General features: G+C 43.0%; 1 protein-coding gene across 1 annotated transcript in view; it reads left to right on the top strand.

The window, feature by feature from the left end:
* LOC123363189 (centrosomal protein of 192 kDa-like) overlaps positions 1-27169 on the top strand; it is a 220227-nt gene that overhangs the window by 73257 nt on the left and 119801 nt on the right. The window contains exons 23-30 of the mRNA XM_045004073.1: positions 92-256; positions 3125-3189; positions 3282-3485; positions 5183-5309; positions 19089-19219; positions 24151-25234; positions 25333-25459; positions 26945-27119. Of these exons, the coding sequence (XP_044860008.1) occupies positions 92-256; positions 3125-3189; positions 3282-3485; positions 5183-5309; positions 19089-19219; positions 24151-25234; positions 25333-25459; positions 26945-27119 (2078 nt within the window). The remainder of the gene's footprint in view (positions 1-91; positions 257-3124; positions 3190-3281; positions 3486-5182; positions 5310-19088; positions 19220-24150; positions 25235-25332; positions 25460-26944; positions 27120-27169) is intronic.

A 27169-nucleotide genomic window follows, 5' to 3' on the forward strand; every position in this document is an offset into this window, starting at 1 on the left:
TACAGGTTAGAAAATGTAACTAACCAGCAAACAGATTGCTAGAATTTAAGAGACTACTTTTTTTTTTGTACCCCTGTATCTTGCTCTAAAGTAAATTCAGCATTTTATGACCTGGATGACCCACCACACAGTGTTGTCTATCAAAATGAAGAGGGAAAATGGGTGACTGATCTGGCATATTATACCTCATTTGATAAAGAGCAAGACTTAAATCTGCCTGCAGACAATAAAATAAGTGAGGATTTCATAACTGCATGTAAGTAACCTTTTTTTCTTGTTCTGCTGACTACTTGGTTGCATATAATTAAGACTGCTTTCTTTGCAATACATGATCATAGGAATGATTGGTGCTACCACAGTCTCTAGTGTCAAGTATAAGTCTCTGGTCCTGGAATCTGTGGATTTCCCAAGACTGGATCATATGGCTAAGGCTATGTTTATGTCACGGAGGTCATGGAAGCCACGGAATCCATGACTTCCAGAGACCTCTGAGATGTTCTCTGCTTTAGCCCCAGGGGCTGCAGGACTCTGGAGGTGACAGCCAGTGTGGTCCTGCCAGGGTTCCAGCGACAGCACCAACAATTTACTGGGGGGCTGCAAAGTTCCAGCAACAGGTGACAGGCTCCTGAGGGGGGTGGTACTCAGGGTTCCAGTGACAGGTGACAGCCTCGTGGGGAGAGGAGGACGCCTCAGGCGAGCAGCTGGGGTATCCCATTTTCTCTTTGGGAAATATGGTCACCCTACAGCTCTCAGCTGCTGTGGATGGAGGGAGAACCCCAGAGCTCCCAGCCACCACGATGGTGAAAGAAACCATGGAGCTGGAGCAGCAAAAGTCACAGACAGGTCACAGCTTCTGTGAATTTTTGTTTATTGCCCATGAACTGTCCATGACTTTTCTACTAAAAATAACCATGACAAAATCTTAGCCTTACATACGGCTAATGGCTTCTTTCCCATGGCTTCTCCCTCCATCCTCCAGTGAGGATTGTGGTTTAAAGGATCTGTTGACTCACACAGACGTGTCTGATTACTGTTGTGTAAGTGAACTGGATGTCCGAATGGTACAGGAGTGTAGAACAAAATTGCTTTTGGAAATTAGTCACTGCCACCCTATAATCCCACAGAGAGGCTATTATAGTAATTCTGTATCACCCAATGTATATGGAAGACTCCCAAAACTTCGAGAAACTCCCTAGCAAAATGTTTCTTCTCTCTTTTAACATCTGTAGTTCCATGGAATGCTACATTTTCTGAACTGTATATATTCTAATTACATACTAAATATGTAAAGATTGCAAAGTCAATTCCTAAATTAGGAAAAACCCTTAATTCTGTATTATACACCTTAATTTCTGTGTGTGTGTGTGTGTGTGTGTGCATGCGCGCACACATGCATTATGATGGTCTTAGTTCTATGAGTCCTTTTCCACAGGACACAACCCTTACTCACTTCCTGGGATATATGGTGCTCAGTGAATGAGGCTGCCATTCACTGCTGCATACTTATTCAGAGTATGGGCCCATGTCATAAATACTACGTTCCAGTTAAATGTTGCACTGAATGTGGAATATTTTATTTCTGCACGGGCTTTCTTATTTTGGTCACCACCAGAGTGAGTGCCTCACAGACAATTTATTTTTTATCACCACCTTGGTAAATAATAGAAGTAATATCCCTATTTTACAGCCGGGAACTGAAGTACAAACAGACTTGGGCAGAAATGTAAACATTCACTAACTTTGGGTGCACAACTTGAGACCTCTAGGGCAGGGGTTCTCAAACTGGGGGTTGTGACCCCTCAGGGGGGTCATGTGGTTATTACCTGGGGGGGGTCACGAGCGGTCAGCCTCCACCCCAAACCTCACTTTACCACCAGCATTTATAATATAAAATATAAATATAAAAAAGGTGTTTTTAATTTATAAGGGGGGTTGCACTCAGAGACTTGCTGTGTGAAAGGGGTCACTGCTCTAGGGGATGCTTTTTCCAAAGGTACTGAGCATTTGCAGCCCCTATAAACTTCAGGGTTGAGTGCTTAGCATTTCTGAAAGCCAGGTCCTAGGCATCTCAAGTGATGTGCGCAGAATTGTAGGAACACAAAACTAATCAGAATCTTCAGAAGTAGCTGCTATAGTGACTTACTAATTTTTAGAAGTCTTTGGCAGAGCAAGGATAGGAGTTATCCTAGTTGCCAGTTCAAGTGCTTAACCACCAGGTCATCTTCCCCCACATACTACCTGGTGCTCCCCTTCATTTACTAAACACCTTCCAACTTCTGCTTCAGATGAGTCAAGGGTCATGTGGAAAACAACCTTACTTTGCAACACAACCCTGTAACATTCTCAGTTCATCCTGTACACTGAATGAACAGGGTTGCTACATTGCGTGATCATAGAATTAAAGACTGTATCATAATGCACATGTACAAGGACACAAGTAAGCTTGCATGGCAACCTTATGATAGACCTGTGTTCTCAATCACAATTGCTTATTGTAGGGACCAAAGCATTTATTATTTTGTGTATGCTAGTAATGTAGTTGCAATTCAAGCATGTTCATCTAAAACATAAAAGATGTGTTAAATTTACCATATTGGTTACTGTGTATGGATGTTGCAAAAACTGGTACACTACAACTCTGAAATGCTTTAGTTTAAGGGAGGCATTTTGAAACTTTGAAGATAATTTTTCAGGGAGGATACATGGGTTTGAAAGCCAAAAACTGGTTCAGAGTTCTGTTTGAGATAGGCCCTACAGTGTTGAAGACTATTGCTACAGACACTGTACCAAAAAAGTATTGACAGTTTTGGCTTTTTTTTTACTGCCAGGAGGACTAAATTACATCTAAAACGTAAGCTTAATTTTTTTACACCTAAGGAGTAGAGGCTAGATTTACAAAGGTATTCAAAGCAGGGGCTTTTGTAAATTCCCCACTTGCATCTTTGTGTGTCTATATACCTTTGTAAATCTGGGCCCTGGCTGCCTTGTATGCGTAGTTACACATGCTTTAGTAGAAAGAATTTGTCATTGACTTGGAAAAATGCTGCAAACTTATGAAATTTTAATTTCAAATCAGTTTTATATCAATGGCTATGTTGTAGTTAATTATTTTCATTTTTTAAAGCTGAAGCAATAGCTAAGATCGCACAAGATCAAGAAGAATTTGAGAGAGATCACAGATTTTTGCAGGTTAGTGACTATAAAAAGTTAACTTTCTGAGAACTGCAGAAGGGTGATTTACTTATTTTGTACAACTTTCAAAATGATTTTTTCATTCACAGGAAGAAAAAATAGACACACACAATACATCTGAAGTAGAGGATACATCATGGAAATCTGCCAATAGCTATAACCTGCTGAAGGCATCCCAAACAACATCTGATCTTAGTAAAGACGCTAGCTACTTACGTTTGTCTTTGGGGGAGTTCTTTGGTCAGAGATCGGAAGCTCTTGGCTGTCTTGGCGGAGGCAGTGACGTGAGAAGGGTATGTGGCTGACTAACATTTTAATGCAAAGAACTGGACTTGGATGCAAAGAAGAAAAAGATAAGAGGAACATAGCTGGAACTCTGTTCTTCTATTGCATTTGTAACTAATGCTTCCAGAAGAGTCTTATCTTCTAGACCAGGGGTTGGCAACCTTTCTGAGGTGGTGTGCCAAGTCTTCATTTATTCACTCTAATTTAAAGTTTCGCGTACCAGTAATGTATGTTAATGTTTTTAGAAGGTCTCTTTCTATAAGTCTATCATATATAACTAAACTATTGTTGTACGTAAAGTAAATAAGGTTTTTAAAATGTTTAAGAAGCTTCATTTAAAATTAAATTAAAATGCAGAGCCCCCCGGACTGGTGGCCAAGACCCGGGCAGCATGAGTGCCACCGAAAATCAGCTCGTGTGCCGCCTTTGGCACGCGTGCCATAGGTTGCCTACCCTGGTTCTAGACTAATCCAGTTGCTAATAATTCTCTGTTCTAGCATGTGAGAGCTATTGGATTAGTTTTGTTCCCAGGCTGGGAGTTATTAGAGAGCGGATATAGGGCATGCCTTGTGTTATTTAAGGGGCCACTTTGACTACCAGTAGGTTTCAAATTCCACCTTTTGATGAAGTAATATTGTACATTGGGCTATAGCAGGGGTGCGCAAAATACGGCCTGCGGGCTGGATTCAGCCCATCTAACATTTCTTTCCGGCCTCCTCTTTCCCCTCGCAAACTCAGAGTCCAGGCTGCTAAAAGTCCCTCTGCACAGCGGGGCGCTCAGGCAGGCTGCCTGCCTGCTGTGGCCCTACACCGCTCCTGGAAGTGGCCAGCTGCTGCTGGCACATCTCTGCGCATCCCTGGCGGGTGGGGAGGTGGCCCCGTGCACTGCCCCTGTCCCCAGCACTGTCCTCAAAGCTTCCATTGACCAGAAACCAGCCAATGGGAGCTGTGGGGGACAGTGCTTGCGGGCGTGGGCGGTGCAGAGAGACCCGCTGTCCCCCTCCTCCCAAGGGGTGTGCAAGCAGCAGCCGACCGCAGCTGCTTCTGGGAGTGGCGTGGGGCCATGGAATGCAGGCAGACTGCCCAAACCCTGCCCTGCTGCCAGCCAGGAGCTGCCTGTGGTAAACGCCTTCCAGAAAGAGCCTACACCTTGCACCCTCTCCTGCACCCCTGCCCCAGGCCAGAACCCCCTCCTGCACCCAAACTCCCTCCCAGACACTGCACCCCCTGCTGTACCCCAATCCTCTGCCCCAGCCCGGACCCCCCTCCTGCACCAAACTCCCAGAACTCACACCCCTCACCCTCTCCAGCACCCCAACACTCTGTACCAGCCCGGAGCTCCCTCCTGCACCCAAACTCCCTCCCAGACCCTGCACCCCCTCCATTAATATAGTAGAAATGTGCAGCCTTTGACGACTTACCAAAATTCGTGGACTGGCCCTCCTGCAAAAATTATTGCCCACCCCTGGGCTATTGTATATAGAAAAAGTAGGCCAGATACAGGAGGATCATTGGAGGTCTGTGGAGATTATCCTCTTTTGGGGTAGAGTGAGAAAAATCTGTTCAACTAAACAAAAATGTTTTAACAATGAAAACAATTACGTAGGTTTTTTTTATATGTGCTACCTAAACACTCTACAGACAATTTTTAGGATGTTATAAAACTACTTGAGGAAAAAATCACTAACTGACTTATTTTTTACAGCCATCTTTTGGTTATCATATTACATCTCCAGAGAAAAGGCAACCTGTAGCTTTGTTAAGGCAGTCTGATGCATCAAGAGGCAACTCTGAGCAAGAGAGTTCACAAATTTCTGATACATTTTTTCCAGGTACTATAAAATGGGTAAAGTAGCAGGATCAATTTGTGAATTGTTAGCTATATGTGAATATTCCTAACCACTAAAATTAGAATTTGTGAAGACTATTATGAATATACTCTCAAAGGGGGCAATCACTGAAATATTATTCACCAGTAGTAATTTTCTTTTCTAAGATTAAAGAACACAAAATCTTTATAAGGACTGCATGAGGTCCTAGTGCCAGAGAGAAACTTGAATTGTTCTGGCCATCTCAGCATCTGTCAGGAACACTGGAAAATTGCAGGAAATTACATTTTCAAGTCTTGCGGATCACTTTGGGACACTTCCCATTTATTTAGCCTGTTACTAGTTAAATACTATTTATGCAACATCATCTACATGTCTACTCTTGTACAAGAACACAAGACTAGGTCCCTACCTGGAGAGACAGTAGACATTGGGTGGGCAAGGCAAGGGGGGGGTCATAACCTAGAACGTTCAGTAATTTATTTTATTCAATTTTTTTGAAGTGGTGGGAAAAACAAGCTTTTGCTTCTGAGTAGAGGGTAAATGTTATTGGGGTGGAACATTTCTGTGACCCTAGTCTGGACATCCCTCTTAAAGGAAAAAATCCCATAGTTCACTTATCGAATAAAATAGATAATTGTTGCCTGGGGAATGGAGAGGGGAATCAAGCATCCTCAGGTTCCCTCCTCATTGCAGAATTAAGGTCCCAGAGACCTACGCTTTTATAGCTTAGGGGAGGAAAAGCCTCCAGAATCTTAGATGTTTCATACCTTCTTCCTTGTCAGGGTCCAGCACTCAAACTTCCTCTTAATACTTCCCTCTCCAGCCTCTTTCCCCAGGAGCAGCACAATGTCAGCCAAAAACATGTCTCCTCTCAGGAAGACAATACCCTTTTGGAATCACGCCATAAAGGTGAGGAACCCAATAAACAACACACCCACGCTCTCCGAAATTGCTTGAGAAAATGACCCTGAGAATCATAGTAGCTATTGAAATCATCGTGAAAGTGTCTCCTATTTTAAAACTATTGTAGACTTTATTATTCCCTTCCATGCTTCATTGGAATAAGTCTTATAGGAAGAGAGGAAAATTCTAAGTGAAGGAAAGAGACTGTCAAGAAGCCCTGAAATTTGAACATATCCAGGAATAAACTGCATGTTGTTGGTGGCATCTGTTTTTGTCATTGACAAGACATAGCAATCTCCCTTGCAGCAGTTAGTGACCAAAAGATCAAGAGCACACTATAAGAGGACTTTAAAGCATCCTCTCCCTTTCTCAAAGCAATGCTGGCTACAGTAAACTTTGGGAGGTCCACTAATAGGGCCTCTGTTCTGTTTCATTGACCTCAAAACCCACAGACAGGTGCACCAATGAGAAGATCCAATATCAGACTTTTTTCTGCAACACGAATTTTTTTGATGATGGTTCTAAGGATGTCATGCTCTTTGCAACAAGAACTGTGGCCCCCAGTGCCATCAAGTGACAGCTTTGGCTGCCACCTTGGAGAGCAAACAACTATTCTAAACTAATTCTGTACCTCATATAGGAGGCTGTTTGAGGGGAAAACTGGCAAAAGTACACATCTAGACTCCACCAGCTTGAATTAATAAATTTCAACTGCCCTAAATTATCAGGTTCAGAAACCTATCACTGACTTGTTTAAAGTGCCCTGACGGGGATTTAGTGTGTGTTATAATGAAGTAACCTCTGTAGCAATTAGGCCTACTTTATGGCAACACACCGTTACTTGCTGTTCAGGATTTGAAATAGATTAAGTACCATACGTTAATATTTCTACCCCCAAGCAACTCTGATTTCCTCTTAATCCACAAGGCCTAGTACTATGAGCTGTCTGCAAGTGAACACGAGAAATAGTATGATTCACTAATCTAAAACCTTCATCCGTTTTCTTTTTTCAGTGAAACTTACTTTCTGTTGCACAGCTTCTCTCCTCATTCATTCATTGTGCTAATGCTGTGACCTGTGGAATTGTGGTCCAGTGTTGTTGCTGGAGGCTCCAGGACTAAGTTCTGCCCTTCAGTTCAGGGCACCAGATTTTCTGCTTCTGGCAGTGGAACAAGTTGGTCAGTTTCTCCTGACCATTTTGTTTTAAAATTTTTATTGTTATTTGTTTCATGAAGTTGCGATTTAAAATCTTCCTTCTCCTCCTCCTTTTCTGGATTGGATAATAGTAGCATGGTTTTACAACCTCCTGGATCTGCTGCTGCAGCGCCTCCCTGCTGGACTCTTCTGTGTTCACTCAGGCATGGCAGAGCTGTCCTGCAAACACCTGGCTTAAGTTCAAGTGGTGTTCCCTTTGTGAAACAGCACTTACAGGCTCTACAATGGGTGAATTATGCCCTGCTTGTTCCCTGCCAACCAACACTGGTACAGGGCTCAGTTGGACTGGTATGTTGGGGCCCCATCCTTGCCTGAAGAACTGCAACTCCAACACAGGAAAGGTGTTCCCAGATTGGATCAAGTTCTTTTTTCAAGTTCTACAGGTACAGTGTGGAGGACTTGAACTCCCTCTTTTTTGTATCCTTTATGTGAACTGTCTTGAAAGTGAATCTTCTCTGCCAAGGACTTTATTTCCCATGTCACAGAAAAGTTTTTACTCGCTATTTCCTGCTTTTGGAAGGGATATAAATACTTAAGCCTCAATTATAAGCCAATCTCCAATGGGAGATAGAAGGAGACTTCCTCTGTGAGTATTGTAATTTCTCACTCTGTGATTTCTTGCACCTTCTACTGATGCAGTTGGTACTGATCACTGTCAATCAGAACAATGGACTTGATGGACCACTGGCCATGTTTGTGGGTTTTGCTTTTATTTTAATTTTTTTAAGTGAGAAATTGATGTGTTGAAATGAACTAAAATGATGTATACTATGAATCTGAGCCTCTGACTTTTCAGGAGTTAGTGAGGCAGGTTGTGCCTTCTCTTTTTCCTACTTCCTTCTTGATGGCAGGAGAGGAAGTTGTGATACACGCCTTCTCTATCAAAGGACTTTTGAGTCAGATGTCAACACTTTCTTAAACACCAATACAGAAAATGATTGAAGCCCCAACTGGCTACTGCCCAGAAGGCTCTTCAGCCACACGAAAAAGCAGCTAAAAATCCCACTCTTTTCAAATGCAAGGCCTAAAACCAACCTGCCTTTTCTCCAGGACAGTAGCAGGATTTTTAGTATGCTTTTGTGGCTATACTTCTAGGTTAAAGGAACATCCGGAAGATCTGACAAGACAAAGCTCATGGGACATTAATAGCTTTAACTTAAATGTCATTTTTAATTTTCCGCTTGTCATGGTTTCAGTACCTCCAGTCTGGCTACCAGTTCCACCAGATGATTTTGCTCTTACAAGCAATTTATTCTATGCTTTGATCTGAAACCACAGTAGTGGCATGCACAGTGATTTGAGTTTAGGGTTTGAGTCACCTTAGGAAGTTCAAGATAATTCTTTTGCGGAGTTAAAAGCCTTCAACAAAAAAAATCTTGAAGTGCAAGTTTTTATTGCAAATGTTCTGTTGGTTTCCCTAGTTCCTTTCATTTGGGGTTTTACTCAGTTTGGTTGTCTTTCAATGCTGTTTCGAGCATGTCCTCATATTGGCTGTTCAGTCGGAGCTGTACCAGTCTCTCTCCAGTGCATGGTTCTTCCATCTTTACTACTTAGTTCTGTGAAGAGACATTTTTGAATTATCTCTTTTTGTGAACCAGCACCTTTTGGGATACAGACTTGGAAACCAAGCAACTGCCTTTGAGCTGTTAGCTAATAGAAGGGTTTAAAAAACTGTATTCTTAGAGCAGAGGTTTGAGAAGGGATTTGAAGGTAGATAATGTAGCTTTGTGGATGTTTATAGGATGTGCCTCCCAAGTGTGTGGGGTAGCATGGGAGAAAGCAGGAAGTTGCTTGTTTGTAGGAGGCTGCATCATGGACTGATCAGAAGCGAGCATTGACGGTTTGATAGCAAATGAGAGATGAGAGGTATGGTGGGGATTGACTATGAAAGGCCTAGAAATTGCATACAAGTAGCTTATGTTTGATGTGATATAGAAATGGGGAAAGGGAGTGGAGGGATTCAAAAGAGGGGTGAAATGGTCAAAGCACCAAGTTAGGAAAATGATCTTTGCTGCAGCATTCTGAATGGATATGAGATGGGTAAGAATTTATTTGTCATGTTCATGGACAAGGACATTGCAGTAATCAAGATGCAAGATAAGAATTTGGATGAGAGCTTTTTAGCTGTGTAGATAGGAAAGACCATGTCTAAAGGATTTTACTCAGAATTGGCAAGATACAGACAGGACACAGGACCTAGAGAGAAGTCAGTTGAAGATGGCAATGTCTGAGTAATAGGCAGGATGATGATGGTGTCCACAGTGATCGAGAAAGAAGGTAACAGGGAGGGCTTTGGGGACAAGATTAGGAGCTGAGTTTTATTCATGTTGAGCTTAGACTGACAGCTAGGAATCCATGAGGAGATGTCTGAGGCCTGGTCTACACTATGATTTTTAGGTCAAATTTAGTAGCGTTACCTCGGTTTATGCCTGGGCCCGTCCACACGATGAAGCCCTTTTTTTTACTTAAAGGGCTCTTTAAATCGATTTCTTTACTCCACCTCCGAAGGGATTAGTGCTGAAATCGGCCTTGCCGGGTCGAATTTGGGTAGTGTGGACGCAATTCGACAGTATTGGCCTCCGGGAGCTATCCCAGAGTGCTCCATTGTGACTGCTCTGGACAGCGTTCTCCACTCAGATGCACTGGCCAGGTAGACAGGAGAAGGCCCGCAAACTTTTGAATTTCATTTCCTGTTTGGACAGCGTGTTTGCAGAGCTCATGCAGAGCTCATCAGCATGATGTGCACGTTGCCGGGGCACATTGCCCAGCCCGTACTTTGTGAGAAGTCTATGATCATGTCCCTCTCGTCACTGTGCTGTCGTCGCCTCCTCGCCTGGTTTTGTGCGAAACAATTGTCAGCTGTTGCCCTGATGGAGGGAGGGGTGACTGACGACATGGCTTACAGGGGATTAAAATCAACAAAAGGGGTGGCTTTGCATCAAGGAGAAACACAAACAACTGTCGCACAGAGTGGCCCCCTCAAGGATTGGACTCAAAACCCTGGGTTTAGCAGGCTGTTGGTTTCACAAAACAAATCTGGTCAATTTCTTGTTTTGATCCATCTATCTTTTACATCTTAGGCTGGCAGCAGACGGTGCAGTACGACTGCAAGCCATCGTCAGCTCCTGGGTGCTCGGCAGAAGATGCTGCATTATGATCGCTATCCATCATCATCTCCTGGAAGCTCAACAGAAGATGGTGCAGTACAAGTGTTAGCCATGGTCATCTCCTGGGTGCTCGGCAGAAGATGGGAATGACTTGGCTGAGTCACTCCCATGTCTGCCCAGGCGCCCCGACCATTCTCACCGAGGTCGGCTAAAAGAGCACCCAGGAATATGACGATGATGGCTACCAATTGTAATGCACCGTCTGCTGCCAAAAGGCAATGAGCTGCTGCTGTGAAGCAATGCAGTCCGTTTGCCAGCACCCAGGAGACGTATGGTGATGGTGAGCTGAGCAGGCTCCATGCTTGCCGTGGTATGTTATCTGCTCAGGTAACCCAGGAAAAAAGGTGCGAAATGATTGTCTGCCGTTGCTTTCACGGAGGGAAGAGAGGGAGAGGAGAGCCTGACGACATGTACCCAGAACCACCCGCAACACTGTTTTTGCCCCATCAGGCATTGGGATCTCAATGCAGAATCCCAATGGGCAGCGGAGACTGTAGGAACTGTGGGATAGCAACTCACAGCTACCCACAGTACAACGTTCCGGAAGTTGACGCTAGCCTCAGTACTGTGGATGCAGTCTGCCGACTTAATGCACTTAGAGCATTTTGCGTGGGGACACACACAATTGACTGTATAAAAACGATTTCTAAAAAACCGACTTCTATAAATTCAACCTAATTTCGTAGTGTAGACATACCCTGAGAGACAGGCCAAGAATTGATAATGTGCAGAAGGTGACAGATCTGAAGCAGCGAGGCAGATCAGTGAATTGTCCACACAGAAATGGTAATTGAACTTGTGGTTGCAAATATTACTCAAAGGTAAGGTGTAGAGGGAGAAGAGAAGGTGACCAAGGACAGAGCCCTATGAAACCTCCAAAAAAAATGGAGCATGAGGAGGGTCATCCAAAGCACATGCTAAGGAGTGATTGAAGAGAGGGAGAACCAAGACAGGACAAAGATTTCAAGAAGAGTATGATTAGTGGCATTGGAGACAGCTGAAAGGTCAGTGAGGATGAAGAATCATTAGTGATTTTTGGCAAGGGGTTTCTGTGGCGTGCAGGAGGTGGAGGCTGGATTGGAGAAGGTCTAGGATGGAACTGCAGGAGAGCAGCTTCAGACAGTGGTTGTAGACTGCGCGTTCAATGAGCTTGGATATCAAACGAAGATGTGGTGGTAGTTGGAGAGGCAAGTGGAGTGGCAAGTGGAGTCCAAGGTGGGTTTTTAAGATGAGAGAGACTAGAACATGCCTGTATTATGAGGGGAAAGAGTCAGAGAAAAACAAGAGCTTAAGGAGAAGAGTAAGGAAGGGGATGAGAGTAGGCACAAGGGAGATCAAGAGATGAGATGGGGTCACTGCAGCAATTGAAGGGGTTAGGGTAGAAGAGCAGACTGACTTCTGCATCCGTGATGGGAGAAGAGAGAGTTGTAGAAGAAGGGAAGGCAAGCTGAGGGGAGGGCGGGGGGGGATGTTTTGTCAGTTTTCTTTTGGAAGATATGCGTGATATCCTGTTAGGAGAGAGAGTGCAAACAGGAGGAGTAGAGAGTCTGAGGAGGGAGTCAAAAGGTGGCGGGTTGTGCTGTTTCTCAGAGTACCCAAGAGTGTGGTTCACTTTGTTGCTACCTGCCTACAGTGTGAGGTGTTACCTCCCTAACATAACCAGATTGTCAGCCACTCAAGCACTCTCCTCTGGGCTATGCCAGCCCTGCCTTTACCCTGCAGATTAACAATAGATGCACCCTTGTGGACACTACTTTAGTGTCCCCCTGTGATATTCAGCCCTGATCACTGGATAGCCACAGAAATCCCGGATCTTCCATTCCCAAAGGAGCCATGCATCCCAATTTTACTTTAGTCCAGTGCTGCTGTGTCTCTAACACCACTAGAATTCAATTATAGTAAAACAAAAGGACAGTTATTTGAGAAAGAATAGATATTTGAGTGGAAGCAAGTGTGAAACAGTTATGTACAAAACAAAATAATAAAACTAGGGCCTATACTTTATTAATAGTTACCTTTCTTATCTAATAAAGTAGATTCTCACCCCCAAAGTTCAGTCTTTTGCAACGTTTGCTAGCTCAAAGGAGCTAGGAGCACTGCTTCTTTCATGAAGCACCCTGACTTTAGCAAGATACCTTCTCAGTGAGTGGATCCAGGGGGTCGGTCTTCACCCTGTGGTATACTGAATCAGTGTTCTGTCTTCATTCACAGACAGCATGTCAAGGTTATTCCCCCACTCTGAACTTTAGGGTACAGATGTGGGGACCTGCATGGACACTTCTAAGCTTAATTACTAGCTTAGATCTGGTAACACTGCCACCATCCAGAAATTTCAGTGTCTGGATCACTTTGTCCCCCCCAAAATCTTCCCCTCCCTGGGCAGCCTTGAGAGGCTTTTTCACCAAGTTCCTGGTGAACACCGATCCAACCCCTTGGATCTTAACACAAGGAGAATTTAACCATGCCCCCTCCCTTCCCCCACCAATTCCTGGTGAGTCCAGATCCAATCCCCTTGGATCTTAACACAAGAATTTAACCATCCCCCCTCCCTTCCCCCATCAGTTCCTGGTGAGTCCAGATCCAATCCCCTTGGATCTTAACACAAGGAGAATTTAACCATCCCCCCTCCCTTCCCCCATCAGTTCCTGGTGAGTCCAGATCCAATCCCCTTTGATTTTTTCCTTGTGTTAAGATCCATCAGGTTCTTAAAAAGAAAGCTTTTAATTAAAGAAAGGTAAAAATTATCTCTGTAAAATCAGGATGGAAAATACTTTACAGGGTAATCAGATTCATATAGCCCAGAGGAACCCCCCTCTAGCCTTAGGTTCAAAGTTACAGCAAACAGAGGTAAAATTCTCTCAGCAAAAAGGAACATTTACAAGTTGAGAAAACAAAAATAAGACTAACACGCCTTGCCTGGCTATTACTTACAAGTTTGAAACATGAGAGACTGATTCAGAAAGATTTGGAGATCCTGGATTGATGTCTGGCCCCTCTTAGTCCCAAGAGCGAACAACCCCCAAACAAAGAGCACAAACAAAAGACTTCCCTCCACCAAGATATGAAAGTATCTTGTCCCCTTATTGGTCCTCTGGTCAGGTGTCAGGTGTGAGCTTCTTAACCCTTTACAGGTAAAAGAAACATTAACCCTTAACTATCTGTTTATGACACAGGGCAATCCCCTTGCTGTCATATCACTTCCATGTCATTTTCACTTCTTTATGGTTTCTTTGATGGTTTTCCATTGACTTTTCTGGATTGGTGAAAAGGTAAACAATTGAACAACACATTATGTAACCAGCTAGCCAGGGATGCTCAACTCCCTCCTACCTGAATGGGCCCTCAACAAGACACATTATTCCCTGATGACTTACTTTCACTCCAAGATCATGGGGCATAACTTTCAACATAGTTACCTTATTCCTTAAATATTGCCTGTATACACATCTCACAATGATGAGTATCAGTAAGTTACAAGACTTCAGTAGAGAACTCACATGCTGCCCTTTATGGATGAATACCATAAAAATGGTCCTTTGGGTGTAGTGAGTTTGTCAGGTCTGAGGAGTTGCTTCTATAGAACAGTGAACCCTTTGCCAGTTGGCACCAGTGGACCTCTGTGCCAGACTGGTATTGTGTGATGAGATTCAATTAAATTGGAGAAATAGAGTTGTTTAGCAACGAAGATAGCAGAACTGAGGGAGAAGAGAACAAATTTTTAGTGCAAGTCAGCAGAATGTTGGGATGCTCTGCAGTGTGAGAGCAGGGTCTTAGGAAGATGTTGGGAGTGAGCCAAGATTGGGGAGTTGGCAGGTTTGCATCTTATGATGGGGGAGAGGGGAAAGAGTCAAGGGTAGAGGAGTGAAGCACGCAGAGACTCAACAATCCTGTTAAGGGAGGAGAGAGCTGAGAGCAGACACAAGGAAGTAATCAATACTGGTGGATGGGAAATCATGGAAAGGCTGAGTGACAGGTTGTGAGGAGGGGTTGAGCAATGCTGAACGAGACCAAGTGATGGACAGAAAGGGTAAATTCTGTAGCAGCGAGAGAGCACAGTGGTTCGTGAAGAACCAGCAAAGTGAACAGCCTTCTTAGTGAGTGTGAGAATTGAATGAGGGAGGATTGCAGGTCAAATGAAGAGTTGAGGGTGAGGAAGTGAGTAGCTAAGGGGTTGAATGGAAGTTGGTGTTCCTGAGAGTTACTGTAGGAGATTGACACCTGGCTCTCTTTTCCTCTCCAATCAGAGGAAGGATGATGTGGAAAAGTTGGATGGATGGTAGGTGAGAGCAACATGGAGGGTGAGAGGAGAGAAAAGTTGTACTTTTTCAAAAGAGGAGAAAGAATGAGAAGGGAAAGGAGTAGCAGGGGGGAGGTGTTGGTTTTTGGATTGGAAGTGGTGGGACTGGAAGAGAAGCTCAACACCCCCACCACAGCCTGATCTGGGGGGAGGGTGGGGGAAATGTGTGATGCTTCCTTGGAGTATCTAGAGTTGTGAGGCATCTCGCCGCCGGCCACAGGCTACACAAGCACCCCCCTAGTTCTATGCAGGCCATGCACTTGCGCGCGCTCTCTCTCTCTCTTCCCGCCCCCCCCCCCCAGGTTAGTGATAGGCACACTCCAACCACCAAGCTCTCCAAGTGTCTCCCTAGAGTGTCTGGCCCCTATTCCACGGGATACTCTCAATATTTACCAATTCACTGCTCCCAAAGAAGCAGTAAAAGCTTACAAGTTACACCTCAGATCACAGCTCCATTAAACACACAACACTTTGATATGTTTGTAGTGAAAACAAATAAGCTTATTAACAAAGTATAGAGATTCCTGCGATGGTAAGTAGAAGTATTGGAAACAAAGGGTTACATGTAAAATGGTGCCTAGACTTTTAGACCTGAGAGTATCTTGTTACTAAGTATTGCTCACCAGTGCTTTCCAGCCAGGCAGGCTGTGATATCTCTTGTTTTATGAAACAAGGCATAGAATCAGAAGTGTAGGACTGGAAGGGGCCTCAATAGGTCATCTAGTTCGGCTTCCTGCACTGAAAGCAGGACTACATAATAACCAGACCATTTCTGACAGGTGTTTGTCTAACCTGTTCTTAAAAAACCCCCAGTGACGGAGATTCTACAACCTCCCTAGGCAATTTGTTCCACTTCTTAACTACTCTTACAGTTAGGAAGCTTTTCCTAATGTCCAACCTAACGCTTGCTGCTGCAATTTAAGACCATTGCTTCTTGTTCTGTCTTCAGAGGTTAACAAGAACTATTTTTCACCCTCCTCCTTGTAACAACCTTTTATATACTTGAAAACTGTTATTGTGTCCTCAGTCTTCTCTTCTCCAGACTAAACCCATTTTTTTTCAGTCTTTCCTCATATGTCATGTTTTCTAGACCTTTAATTATTTTTGTTGCTCTCTGGGGTCTGTCCAGTTTTTCCACATCTTTCCTGAATTGTGGCACCCAGAACTGGACACAATACTCTAGTTGAGGCTTTGAGCACAGAGTAGAGCGAAAGAATTACTTCTCATGTCTTGCTTACAACAGTCCTGCTAATACATCCCAGAATGATATTCGCTTTTTTTGCAACAGTTGACTCATATTTAGCTTGTGGTCTAGTATGGCTCCCCAGATCCCTTTCCGCAGTGCTCCTTTGTAGGCAGTCGTTTCCCATTTTGTATGTGTGCAACGGACTGTTCCTTCCTAAGTGGAGTACTTTGCATTTCTCCTTAGTAAATTTCATCCTATTTATTTCAGACCATTTCTTTAATTTGTCCAGATCATTTTGAATTTTAATGCTATCTTCCAAAGCACTTGCAACCCCTCCCCGCTTGGTATTGTCCACAAACTTTATAAGTGTACTCTCTATGCCATTATCTGAATCATTTATTAAGATATTGAACAGAACCAGGACTGATCCCAGTGGGACTGCACTCGATATGTCCTTCTAGCTTGAGTGTGAACCACTGATAACTACTCTCTGGAAATGGTTTTCCAACCAGTTATGCACCCACTTTTATAGTAGCTCCATCTAGGCTATATTTCCCTAGTTTATGAGAAGGTCATGCAAGACAGTATCAAAAGCCTTACTAAAGTCAAGATATACCTCATCTACCGCTTCCCCGCCATCCAAAAGGCTTGTTGCCCTGTCAAAAAAAGCTAGTAGGGTTGGTTTGACATTTTTTCTTGATAAATCCATGTTGACTGTTACTTATCTTCTTATCTTTAGGTGTTTGCAAATTGATTGCTTGATTATTTGCTCCATTATCTTTCTGGGGGGTACTGAAGTTAAGCTGACTGGTCTGTAATTCCCTGGGTTGTCCTTATTTCTTTTATGATAGTTGGGCACTGTATTTGCCCTCTTCTGGTCCTCTGGAATCTCTTCTGTATTCCATGTGTTTTTGAAGATAATTGCTAATGGCTCAGATAGTCTCCTCAATCAGCGCTTTGAGTATACTAGGATGTATTTCATCAGGCCTTGCTGACTTGAAGACATCTAACTTGTCTAGGTAATTTTTAACTTGTTCTTTCCTTATTTTAGCCTCAGATCCTACCTCATTTTCACTAGCGTTCAGTAGGTTAGATGTCCAGTCATTACTAACCTTTTGGTGAAAACTGAAACAAAGAAGTCATTTAGCATTACTGCCATTTCCACATTTTCTGTTATTTTTTCCCCTTCCCATTGAGTAAATAGCCTGCCCTGTCCTTGGTTTTCCTCTTGCTGTTTCTAGAATGTTTTCTTGTTACCCTTTGTCTTTAGCAAGTTTAATCTCATTAGAAAGGCCAAGGCAAAAAATTTTGTTCCTACATGCGTGTGGTGTTTGTTTATATTCATCCTTCGTAATTTGATCTAGTTTCCACTTTCAGTTTGACTTTCTTTTGAGTTTCAGATTGAAGATCTCCTGGTTAAGCCAGGGTCGTCTCTTGCCATACTTCCTATCTTTCGTACACAGTGGGATAGTTTGCTCTTGTGCCGTTAATAATGTCTCTCTAAAAAACTGCCATCTCTCTCGAGCTGTTTTTCCCCTTAGACTTGCTTCTCATGGGTTCTTATCTACCAACTCCCCGAGTTTGCTGAAGTCTGCCTTCTTGAAATCCATTATCTGTATTGTTCTGTTTTCCTTCTTACCATTCCTTAGAATCATGAACTCTCTCATTTCATGATCACTTTGACCCAAGCTGTCTTCCACTTTCAGATTCTCAACCAGTTCCTCCTATTTGTCAAAATCAAATCTAAAACAGCCTCCTCACTTAATTGCTTTCTACACCTTCTGAAATAAATTTTTTTTTCCAGTGCATTCCAAGAACTTGTTGGATAATCTGTGTCCCGCTGTCACCTTGTTTCCTAGGTGAAGGAAGTGGTGTTTCCTTGTGTTATCTGATAGACCAGACCAATCCTTTTGATCTTAGCCATAAAGAGGATACCCTTGTGCTGAGAGTTGTATTCACTACCCAGAGTTGCTAGTCTCTATGTAAATTGACTGCTTTTCTCCTTAAACTTTTGATTCACAGCACCAACAGAGCACAGTTCACCTTTTAATTTCTAGCTAGCTAAAATCATGTCAGTTAATACCAAGTTCAGCAATTAATTCTCTATGCACCAATATTCTAACAACCACAGGATGCCTCTGGGAAGGTACCTTTAATTGTAGAAGTTTACTTACTCATTTTAAGCATAACTTCAAAAAAAAATCTAGCCTTAAATTTTAGAAGTACTTTGACTACATTTATTTCAGAAGCATTTTGGCTGTAGAGCAGTGATTATTTTCCTATAGGTTTCCGTATAGATTTTGCAATCTTACGCCTGGTATCTGGCTTGGTATGCAAATAAGTATCTATTATACGTCATACAATATACACATGACCAAACAGATAACTGCAAGAGAAGTGTAGAGGGATGGGTGTGAAGCTAGAGATGGTGGCACTGGACGGGTGGAAGTTCTGGTGGGAATGGGTGTGGCAGGGGGAGAGGATGGGGATGGAGGGAAGGGCAGGGTTGGGACAAATGGCTCCAAAGGTGAGGAGAAGGCAGAAGAGGAGGGTGGATGTAGCCTCTGGATTAATGCTGGTGGGAGGAAGGGTTGATGCTATGGGGGGACTGGCAGATGGGTGAGAGAAAAAATAAGTTTGATAAATGCTGTGGAAGTAATGCTTTTTTAGCCCCCCCTCAGGAAGCTGGGGTTCCTTGCCTTTCCCTTCTGAGGAGGTGGAAAAGTGAGCAGCAGAGTTCTGGCCCTGGTACATTGTAGGCAGAGGGGACCCAGGAGTTGATCATCTCATCAGGTGTCTTTTGGCCCCCCCCCCCCCCCCCCCATGAAGCTGGAGTTTGTAAAAGGCTGTGGCCTCACTGTTTGGGTTTTCAAAGGAAGACATGTGGTCCTAATGATCACTGCTTTCAGCAGAACTTGAGGGGTGGGGTGGGTACATCCCAAGAAAATGGGTATTTAAACAATCTGTTTATCAGTAACTACTACTTATCCTCTTTTTCTCTGTTTTTATAGAAGTCATAAAAGTGCACACAAGGGAATATCCAGACTCTGTGTCAGCCACGTTCACTGTTGATGAAATGGAGACTACAGCAGGAATAAGTAAAGGCATAAATACGCAAACTGCTACTGAAAGTGAAATAGAGGTATCTCCATGTATTTATAATATAAAAGTATAGGGAAAACTCATAATTCATCTGAGCTGTGACTATTAATAAGATATCAAATGTGAGCTTTCACAATGAGCCATTGCTTTTTTTCCTTCTGTAAAGTAGATCATGTCAAATGATGCTTATCTGCTCTAGAGCAGCAACAATCTCTGACTCTGTTCAGGATCCTTTCATACTAAAGAATCTGCCTCTTGATCACTATCTTATTTCTTTCCCACTCCCCAACTGTCTGTGAGGCTTCTTAGTATGACTCACTGCTGTCTACCTGTGGCAGATGAGGAAACAGTCTTTAGTCTCCACTATCTAGAGTTTGAGTGTTAAAATTAAAAGGCATGTCTTGCCTCAAACACATTTTCTAAAGAACTTTGGTCATTAGCAGCTCAGCAAAGCTGTTTTGGCATTTTTAGCAGTACAAAACCAAAATAAGTTTGATCTTGAAAATAGCTAATGTTGGATTTGCTAATCTCAGGGCTCTTACCTTTTAATCTGGTGAGGCAAGATCTATTCTCCCCCCCCCCAATACATAGAAATGGTCACCTGGTGGAATTGGTGTATAAGGAATTGAATCACCCTGTTGGCAGCTTACCTTCCGAGAGTTCAGAATGTGTTGGCAGACACTTTCAGTAGGCATTTCACTATTGATCATGAGTGAGAGCTGCATGATTTGGTAGTGAGTAGTATCTTTGATCAGTAGGGACTTCCCTTCTGGGTTCTATTAGTCTCCCAATGAACAACATCTATTGTTCCAGGGGAGCTCTAGGTCTAGGTCTGTACTCTTAAGGCAGTGCTCTCCTTCTTCCCTCGTCAGGACAGCTGAAATAGGCCTCTCTTCCCTTACTTCTCCTACTGTGAGTCCTATAGAAATTTGACAGAACAGGGACAAGTCATCCTCATTGTCCCCAATTGTCCCTGACAATTTTGGTTTCCAAATCTCCTTTTAATATCATTTCATCTTTCAATCAGCATCCAGTCCTTTTGCAATCTCTTGATGGAGGAGGAAGGCAGGATCAAGCATCCTGACCCGAAAATATTTAATCTCATGGCTTGGTTTTTGAATGGGTATCAACCTTAGAATATTCCTGCTCTGAAAAGATTCTAATAGGAAATGCTATTCAGCCAAGTGGAAGTGGGCACATCTGAAACATGTATCTCCTGAGTCAGCAGATAGCACAAAGTAAGATGAATATCTTCTTTCTCTCAAGATGACTGGGCTGTCCTTCAGTTCTGTATGAGTCCACCCGGCAGCAGTCAGTGTGTGACACCCACCCAGTCCAGTAAGGGGTTGTCACTGACTGCCCTGTAACGATGGGTGCTTCTGTGCTATGCAGATTTGGCTCAGACCCCTGACACCAGGAGCCTGCTAACCATACGGTGACCTCGCTTTGGCTTCCATCAGGCTTTTTATTCCTTGCAGAGTGACACCACTAGTCCTTCCAGTCCTGAGTCTCCCCGAAATTATCTCCCTTTTAGTGTCCAGTCCTTCACTGGACCCTCACAGAAGTTTGCTGCTTCCAAAGAGACACAATGCATTATGCATCCATTCCTGTTAATTTGGCTGAAGACCCACAATTTGGTTTAATACACAGCATTGAGATGGCTTTGTAATAAAAGAAAATAAATTTATTAACAAAGAACGTAGGTTTAAGTGATTACAAGGAAGAGTTAGAGGGAGGAACAGTTACAAGTAAAACAAACAAAACATGCTTTCTAGTGACTAAATCTTAATTCTAGCAATTTACAATACTTGCCTAATCAGTTTCCTTACTTATATTGTTATCAGCATCCCTCCTACTCTAGACCAAGGGACCCAACTTCCATTGATTTGAAGGATGCTGCACCCTTCATCCCCTCAGTGATGGATGACAAAATGGCTTTTTGCCTCTGCTGGTATCTTCCCAGTTCATTGACCCTATTTCAAGAGATAAGAAGGCTTCCTGGGGGTGCAGTCTCCATCCCCCATTGATATTAAGTGGTCATCTTCCCCCACTTGCTTACCTGATGGCTTTGTTGACCTTGCATGTAAATGTGCTTTTCATAGTCTCTGGTCACACTTTGCTTAATTTACATTGGAGACAGTCAAACCTGCAAAACAACATTCTTTTGTCTAGGATAAGCTAGGCTTAGGCATTGTTTATCAAACACGTTTTAGGAACATATTTCCAGCAGACAGCTATAATTCTTTATATGCCGCCCATATATACATAACACAATATTAATAATGACCAGCATATTACCAGTTTGCATATGAAACACTACATGACACCTTTTTAGATACAGATTATGACAGCAGTGAGTTGGGGCAGTGAGTGCATCAGGCCTGCTGCAAGTTATGGTGTGGGGTGCCCGTTGCCAGTTGGCAAAGGGCCTCCCTGGGTCACATACTTATCAATGAAAGTTGCATTCCTTGTGGCCATCACCTCAGCCAGAAGTGTAGATGAGTTTGGAACCCTAATGATGGATTCTCCATACATTCCATTCCATTAGAACAAAGTCTCATTAAGACTATATCTTAATTTCACCCCCAAGGTACTTTCGGAGTTCTGCTTAAACCAGTCAGTCCGCTTACCTGTGTATTTTCTAAAACCACATGCTTCTGAGGAGGAGACTTTCATTTCCTCCTCCAATATGTAATGAGCATTGGCTTTTTACCTACAAAGGTTGGAACCAATCAGAAAATCACCTAGACCAGAGATGGGCAAACTACGGCCCGTGGGCCACATCCTGCCCGCGGGATCATCCTGCCTGGCCCCTGAGCTCCTGGCTGGTCAGCTAGCCCCCAGCCCCTCCCCTACTATCCCCCCTGCCCCGCAGCCACGCTTATGCAGGGCAGCGCGGCAGTGTGTTTGGCTCCGGCCGGGAAGTGTGGCTCCAGACATGCTGCTCTGAGCAGCATGGTAAGGGGGCTCGGGCCAGGGGGTTGGCTATGGGGCAGGGGGTCCTGGAGGGCAGTCAGGGGGCAGGGAGCAGGGGGCAGTTGGATGGGGCAGAGGTTCGGGGGGGGGCAGGGGATGGGGAACAGGGCGGATTGGATGGGAGCGGGGTCCCGGGAGCCCTGGGGGTCGGGGCAGTCAGGGGACAGGGAGCAGGAGGGTCGGTCAGGGGGTGGTGTCCCAGGTGGAGTCGGTCAGGGGACAAGGAGCAGGGGGGGTTGGATGGGTCAGAGGTTCTGAGTGGGGCAGTCAGGGGGTGGATAGGGGGCAGGAGCCAGGCTGTTGGGGGAGCACAGCTTTCCCTACCCGGCCCTCAATACAGTTTCACACCCCGATATGGCCCTCCCCTTACCTAGACTGTTTTGTGCCATAGCAGAATGACTCTGAGGTCAAGCTGTATCTTTCCAAAGGCTCTTTAAATGGGTCTCTGGCAATTTCCTACTTTGCTACCGGCTGTAACATCTTTCTCTCCCTTATCCAGTAAGGGCTCATTCTGCAAGAGCAGAAGCAACATCATGGGTATTGCTTCAGGCTGTAGCTTTACTTAATGTTTTCAAGGCAGCTACATGGAGTTTAATCCACACATTCACAAGACATTATGCTCTAGTACAGGACTTCTCTACTGACTCATCCTTTGGGACAGTGGTCTGTCAAAAAGTTTTGCTGCCTGCATCCTGCCACATTCCTCCTATTTTAGTACCGCTTCAGCCACCCACAGTGTAATTATACATAGGAAACAGCACTCAAAGAAGAGAAAGTTACTTACCTTATAGTAACTGGTGATTCTTCGAGATGTGTGGTCCTTGTCTGTATTCCACTACTCACCCTCCTTCCCCTCTGCCTCCAGTCATTCTTGAATTCACTGTAGAAAAGGGACTGGAGAGGCAGTTGATCTACTCTGCCCTTTATACTTTCTGTTTGAGGCATGAGGAGAGCAAGGGTGCACCTGTGGGCCAACGGACACTGCTTGCAAGAATTTTCCGATTCCAGGGACATGAAGTGAATATGTGCCTGCAGTGGAATACAGACAGTGACCCCCCATCTCCCAAGAACCTCCAGTTACTATAAGGTAAGTAACTTTCTCTCAGGCAGGAAAAGAAGTATAAAGAAGTCTGACGGTGAGTAGTATGTAGTCAGAAATTGACTTCAGTTAGGGCTCTCTTTATGCAGAGATTCTCTCTCTTTATCATGTCTGAAGCCTCTCCCCTCTTCCTTGTAAACTGGCATGTTTCTGTTCCAGTCTCCATTATCTTAGTCCCAGTTTCTTAAGTTGAATTCATAGGAGGCATGGAGAGGACTTTCTTTAACTGTTATACGCTCCCAGGATGCCTTCTGTACTAATTCTTATAAAACTTGACAGCTTGTTGCTTTCATTAGATCTTTTCTAGACACTTTCTGAAACTCTTGTGAAGTATGGATCTAACTTCTTATGGTACTGATTTTTTTTATAAACAAACTAAATAATGTTTATGCCTTATAATATATTCCAAGGCATTTACAAGTAACTCACAGAATGTATAACACTCCTGTAGGCAGACATGTCAAACCCACAAAAAAACCTGGAGAAATTGAGCTTGTTTTTGGCTTAATTGGCTTGTGAGTTGCTTGTTGGCTAGTTTTTTGGCTTGTAGCTTGTTGCTTGTTGTAGCTTGTTGCTACTTTTTTTTATCAACTCCCAGCAACGGGGGGAGGGGGGGAAGCAGGGACAAGGGGGGGGTGAAGAATTGGGCCCACCAGAGTCCCAGACTGCATGCCAGGGAGATCTAGTCACATAGTGTTGGGCTTCTTAGGGATTGGCTTGTTTTGGCCTTGTTTTGAAACGGAATTAACTTGATTTTTGGCTTATTGTGAAAATCGGGGTGCTTATTTACTGTGTGAAAGTTAGTGACTGTGCCTGTAGGAGGCTAAGGCTGAATTACTAAGTTATTTTTAAGTAAAATTTGGGTTAAGCTTATGTTTAACTTTATTTCATTTTAGGAAAGACTTGATAAAAGCAAATTTGAAGACAAGCTGCCTGATTTCACAGATCCTATCCTGAGCATAAGCACAATTGCTTCAGCTATTGCTAATGCATCTGCTAGTGCTGATCCTTCTCAATTAGCTGCTATGATAACGGCTCTTTCAAATAAAAGTAGAGAGAAACCCTTCCTTCCTGAAGCTGATAAAGATACAGACCTCTCCTTCATTAATCAGCTTTTATCCAGCAAAAAAGAAAAGCATAATGCTTTTAATATGGAGAAATATCTTAAAAAGACTGAAGAGGCTGGGCATGAAAGTGAGCCTGAAAACTTTACAAGATCTGATGTATCTGTCCATGACCTTATTTGGGATAGTTCTTTACCATATAAACATAAAAGTCAAGATACTCAAGCAGCAGACTTGCTAAATAGTAATCTTCTTATGAAGCAAGGAGGAGGGAAATGGCTTCTGGACTGTGTAGAAAGCTTTTACGAAGAAAATGGCACCCAGGATTCCTTTTGTGCATCTAACTTTCCTGAGAATAGAAAGAAAAATGTAAACAGGGCTAAGCATTCAGAAAAATCATCTGATTTGATAACTGGTAAACAACCACAGCCAAAGAGAACTAGCCTTACTTTAAATGTACTAGATACAGAAAAGACATCCAGTGAAAATGAGAGACAAGGATTTTTGAGTGTGTCTGCAACAAAAAAGGAGATGGTGTGTATAGGCAAGTGTGCTTCATTAAAGCAATTTGCTAGCCAAACCAATAGCCTCTCAAACTCACATATTAACGATTCCAGTGAAAATAAAGAAACAACTCATCAGGTGATGAACAAAATTGTTTCTAGATCAAGTAATGACTCAGTGAAGAGAGCAACTACAGAAAGCACAGTGTCAACCAACAGCTTAAAATTTGTCCAGCAGTCTAGTATTCCATTACCTATAAGTCCCACCAACATAAAATCTACACAGAAACTGAGCAAAGCTGAGCAAAGCGGAAAAATGCAAAAAGGAATCAAGGAAGCTCATGCTACTTGCAATAATTTTGTAAAACACGTGACTTTTGAAAAGCCTTCTGTGACTTCCCCAAAAAGTATCGGTAAGTAAATGTATAGTCTCCATCCATTTCCTAAATGGCCCATTTTGAAAACAGTTTTGTTACTTTCATTGTGCTTAAAGGGATTTTTCTGTTAACAGATCAGAAACCCACGTCTTCTGAATGTGACTTACAGTCATCAGAGGATGAACAATATAGCTTCAGACCCTCAACTTCACCATTAATTCATTCTTCTCCCAGCGAAGCTTCTGGAACAACTCTTCCAGGGTAAACTTTTTTGATGGGGGAGTGAAGGAACTAACATTTCTGTATACCCCTATTTATGCTGTATTTTGAGATGTCTACCTGAAAAGGTAATGCCAGAACTCAATTTATTGTAGGATCTTGTTTCAGTAATGTATGACTCTAGTGTCCCTCAGTTATAAGAATCGGTAGGTTTCCCCCCCCCCCCCAAATGCAAGTGACAGGAGCCTTGAGAAATAGTTGGCTTTCTGTATTTCCCTGCTGTTTTGAGCAGAAGATCTCCACCTCAGATATCAGCTTTAATTGTTTTGTGGCATTGAGATGAATATGGCAGTTCACACTTCTCACAGGTATTTTTTTCCAGGCTAACTCAAGCAGACATCATTGGATTGGTTGCAATTTGTGGGCTTTTAAAGTTTTTTATTTGCAACCATAAGGGCTGGAAGCTTTCTATCTTTCTTTTCTTTCACAGCTCAGGTTCTAAGAATTGCAAAATTTAATTGGGATTGTAGGCCTGGACCTGTAATACTGATGTTTAATTTAGCCCTGGTCAATATATAGTCCTAAATTAATATACTGACCCATAGCTAATAACGATAAATGGAACATGGCCCCCTCAACAAAACAAGTATGATAGCCTTACCCTAATTTTCATGTTTTCAGTTATTGTTAAACAGTAACTTTGGTTTAGAATTAAAATGTTAATACTATATTGTACATACTGTTAATTTTCAGAATTTTGGGGCATGCAGCTTTTTTCCAGAAGTTAATACAATATCTATTTTATGCTGCTTATGTATTACAAGATGTGAAATGTATAGCTTTGGGGTATCTTGATAAATAATAGTATGATGATGATGATGATATATGTGACTCCTTTATATAAAAGCTTTCATAGTTGCCCCTCCCTTGCACTCTGGAAAGGTGTTCTCCATGCAGAAAATGTACATTTTAGGTGTTAAGTAAAAAGAGATGTTTGATGCTCTTGGGGAAAAATATCTACTCCTGTTGATCTGGATGTTAAGGAACGCCATATGGTGTTTAAACATAATGCAAGAAATACAAACCTGCTTATAGTGAAGGCCTCTTTGTGCCATAGCAGTTTACTTTTTAGTTTTAGATTCTTAGACCATTTCCATAACCATAGGATGAGTGTGCCCAAGCTTCAGTTTTATGGCTCAAGATGTGCCCTTGGCAACCCAAATGTAGATCCTATTGAAACTGGGGAATTGTGCATACATATTCAAGGGCAGAATTGTGACTGGTACACAAATCATAAGAAACAGACATTTTTATTATTCAGAATCCTAGTGTTGACTTAGGTATCTTTTGGTGGTTGACCTATCCAGTTATTTTTCAACAGTAAATAGTCTACAGATTGAATTGAACAAAGCAGCTAATTAAGATAATTAAATACCTAAAAAGTGGTTTCTAACATTTAAATTTTGATTGGGGGGGGTGAGGGGAACATACACGTCAATATTGACATACTTTGCATTTCCTCCTCAGATCTGAAACTGATTCTCCTTGCACAGCACCTTATTTTCAGAGTTCTGCCTGCAATGACAGTACCTTGATTGAGTCAGTATGTTCAAGTCCTAGCATGAGTCGACTGACATATGTCTCTGCAACTGACAATACCCTTAAGAATATAGCCATCATACCTAGTGCAGTGAGACATGAGGTAAGATAGTCTTGATCTCTAGTTTAACCATGTATGTACAAGTATTTTTT

This window comes from Mauremys mutica, chromosome 2 (assembly GCF_020497125.1).
Source record: "Mauremys mutica isolate MM-2020 ecotype Southern chromosome 2, ASM2049712v1, whole genome shotgun sequence".
In the NCBI taxonomy this organism is placed as follows: Eukaryota; Metazoa; Chordata; order Testudines; family Geoemydidae; genus Mauremys; species Mauremys mutica.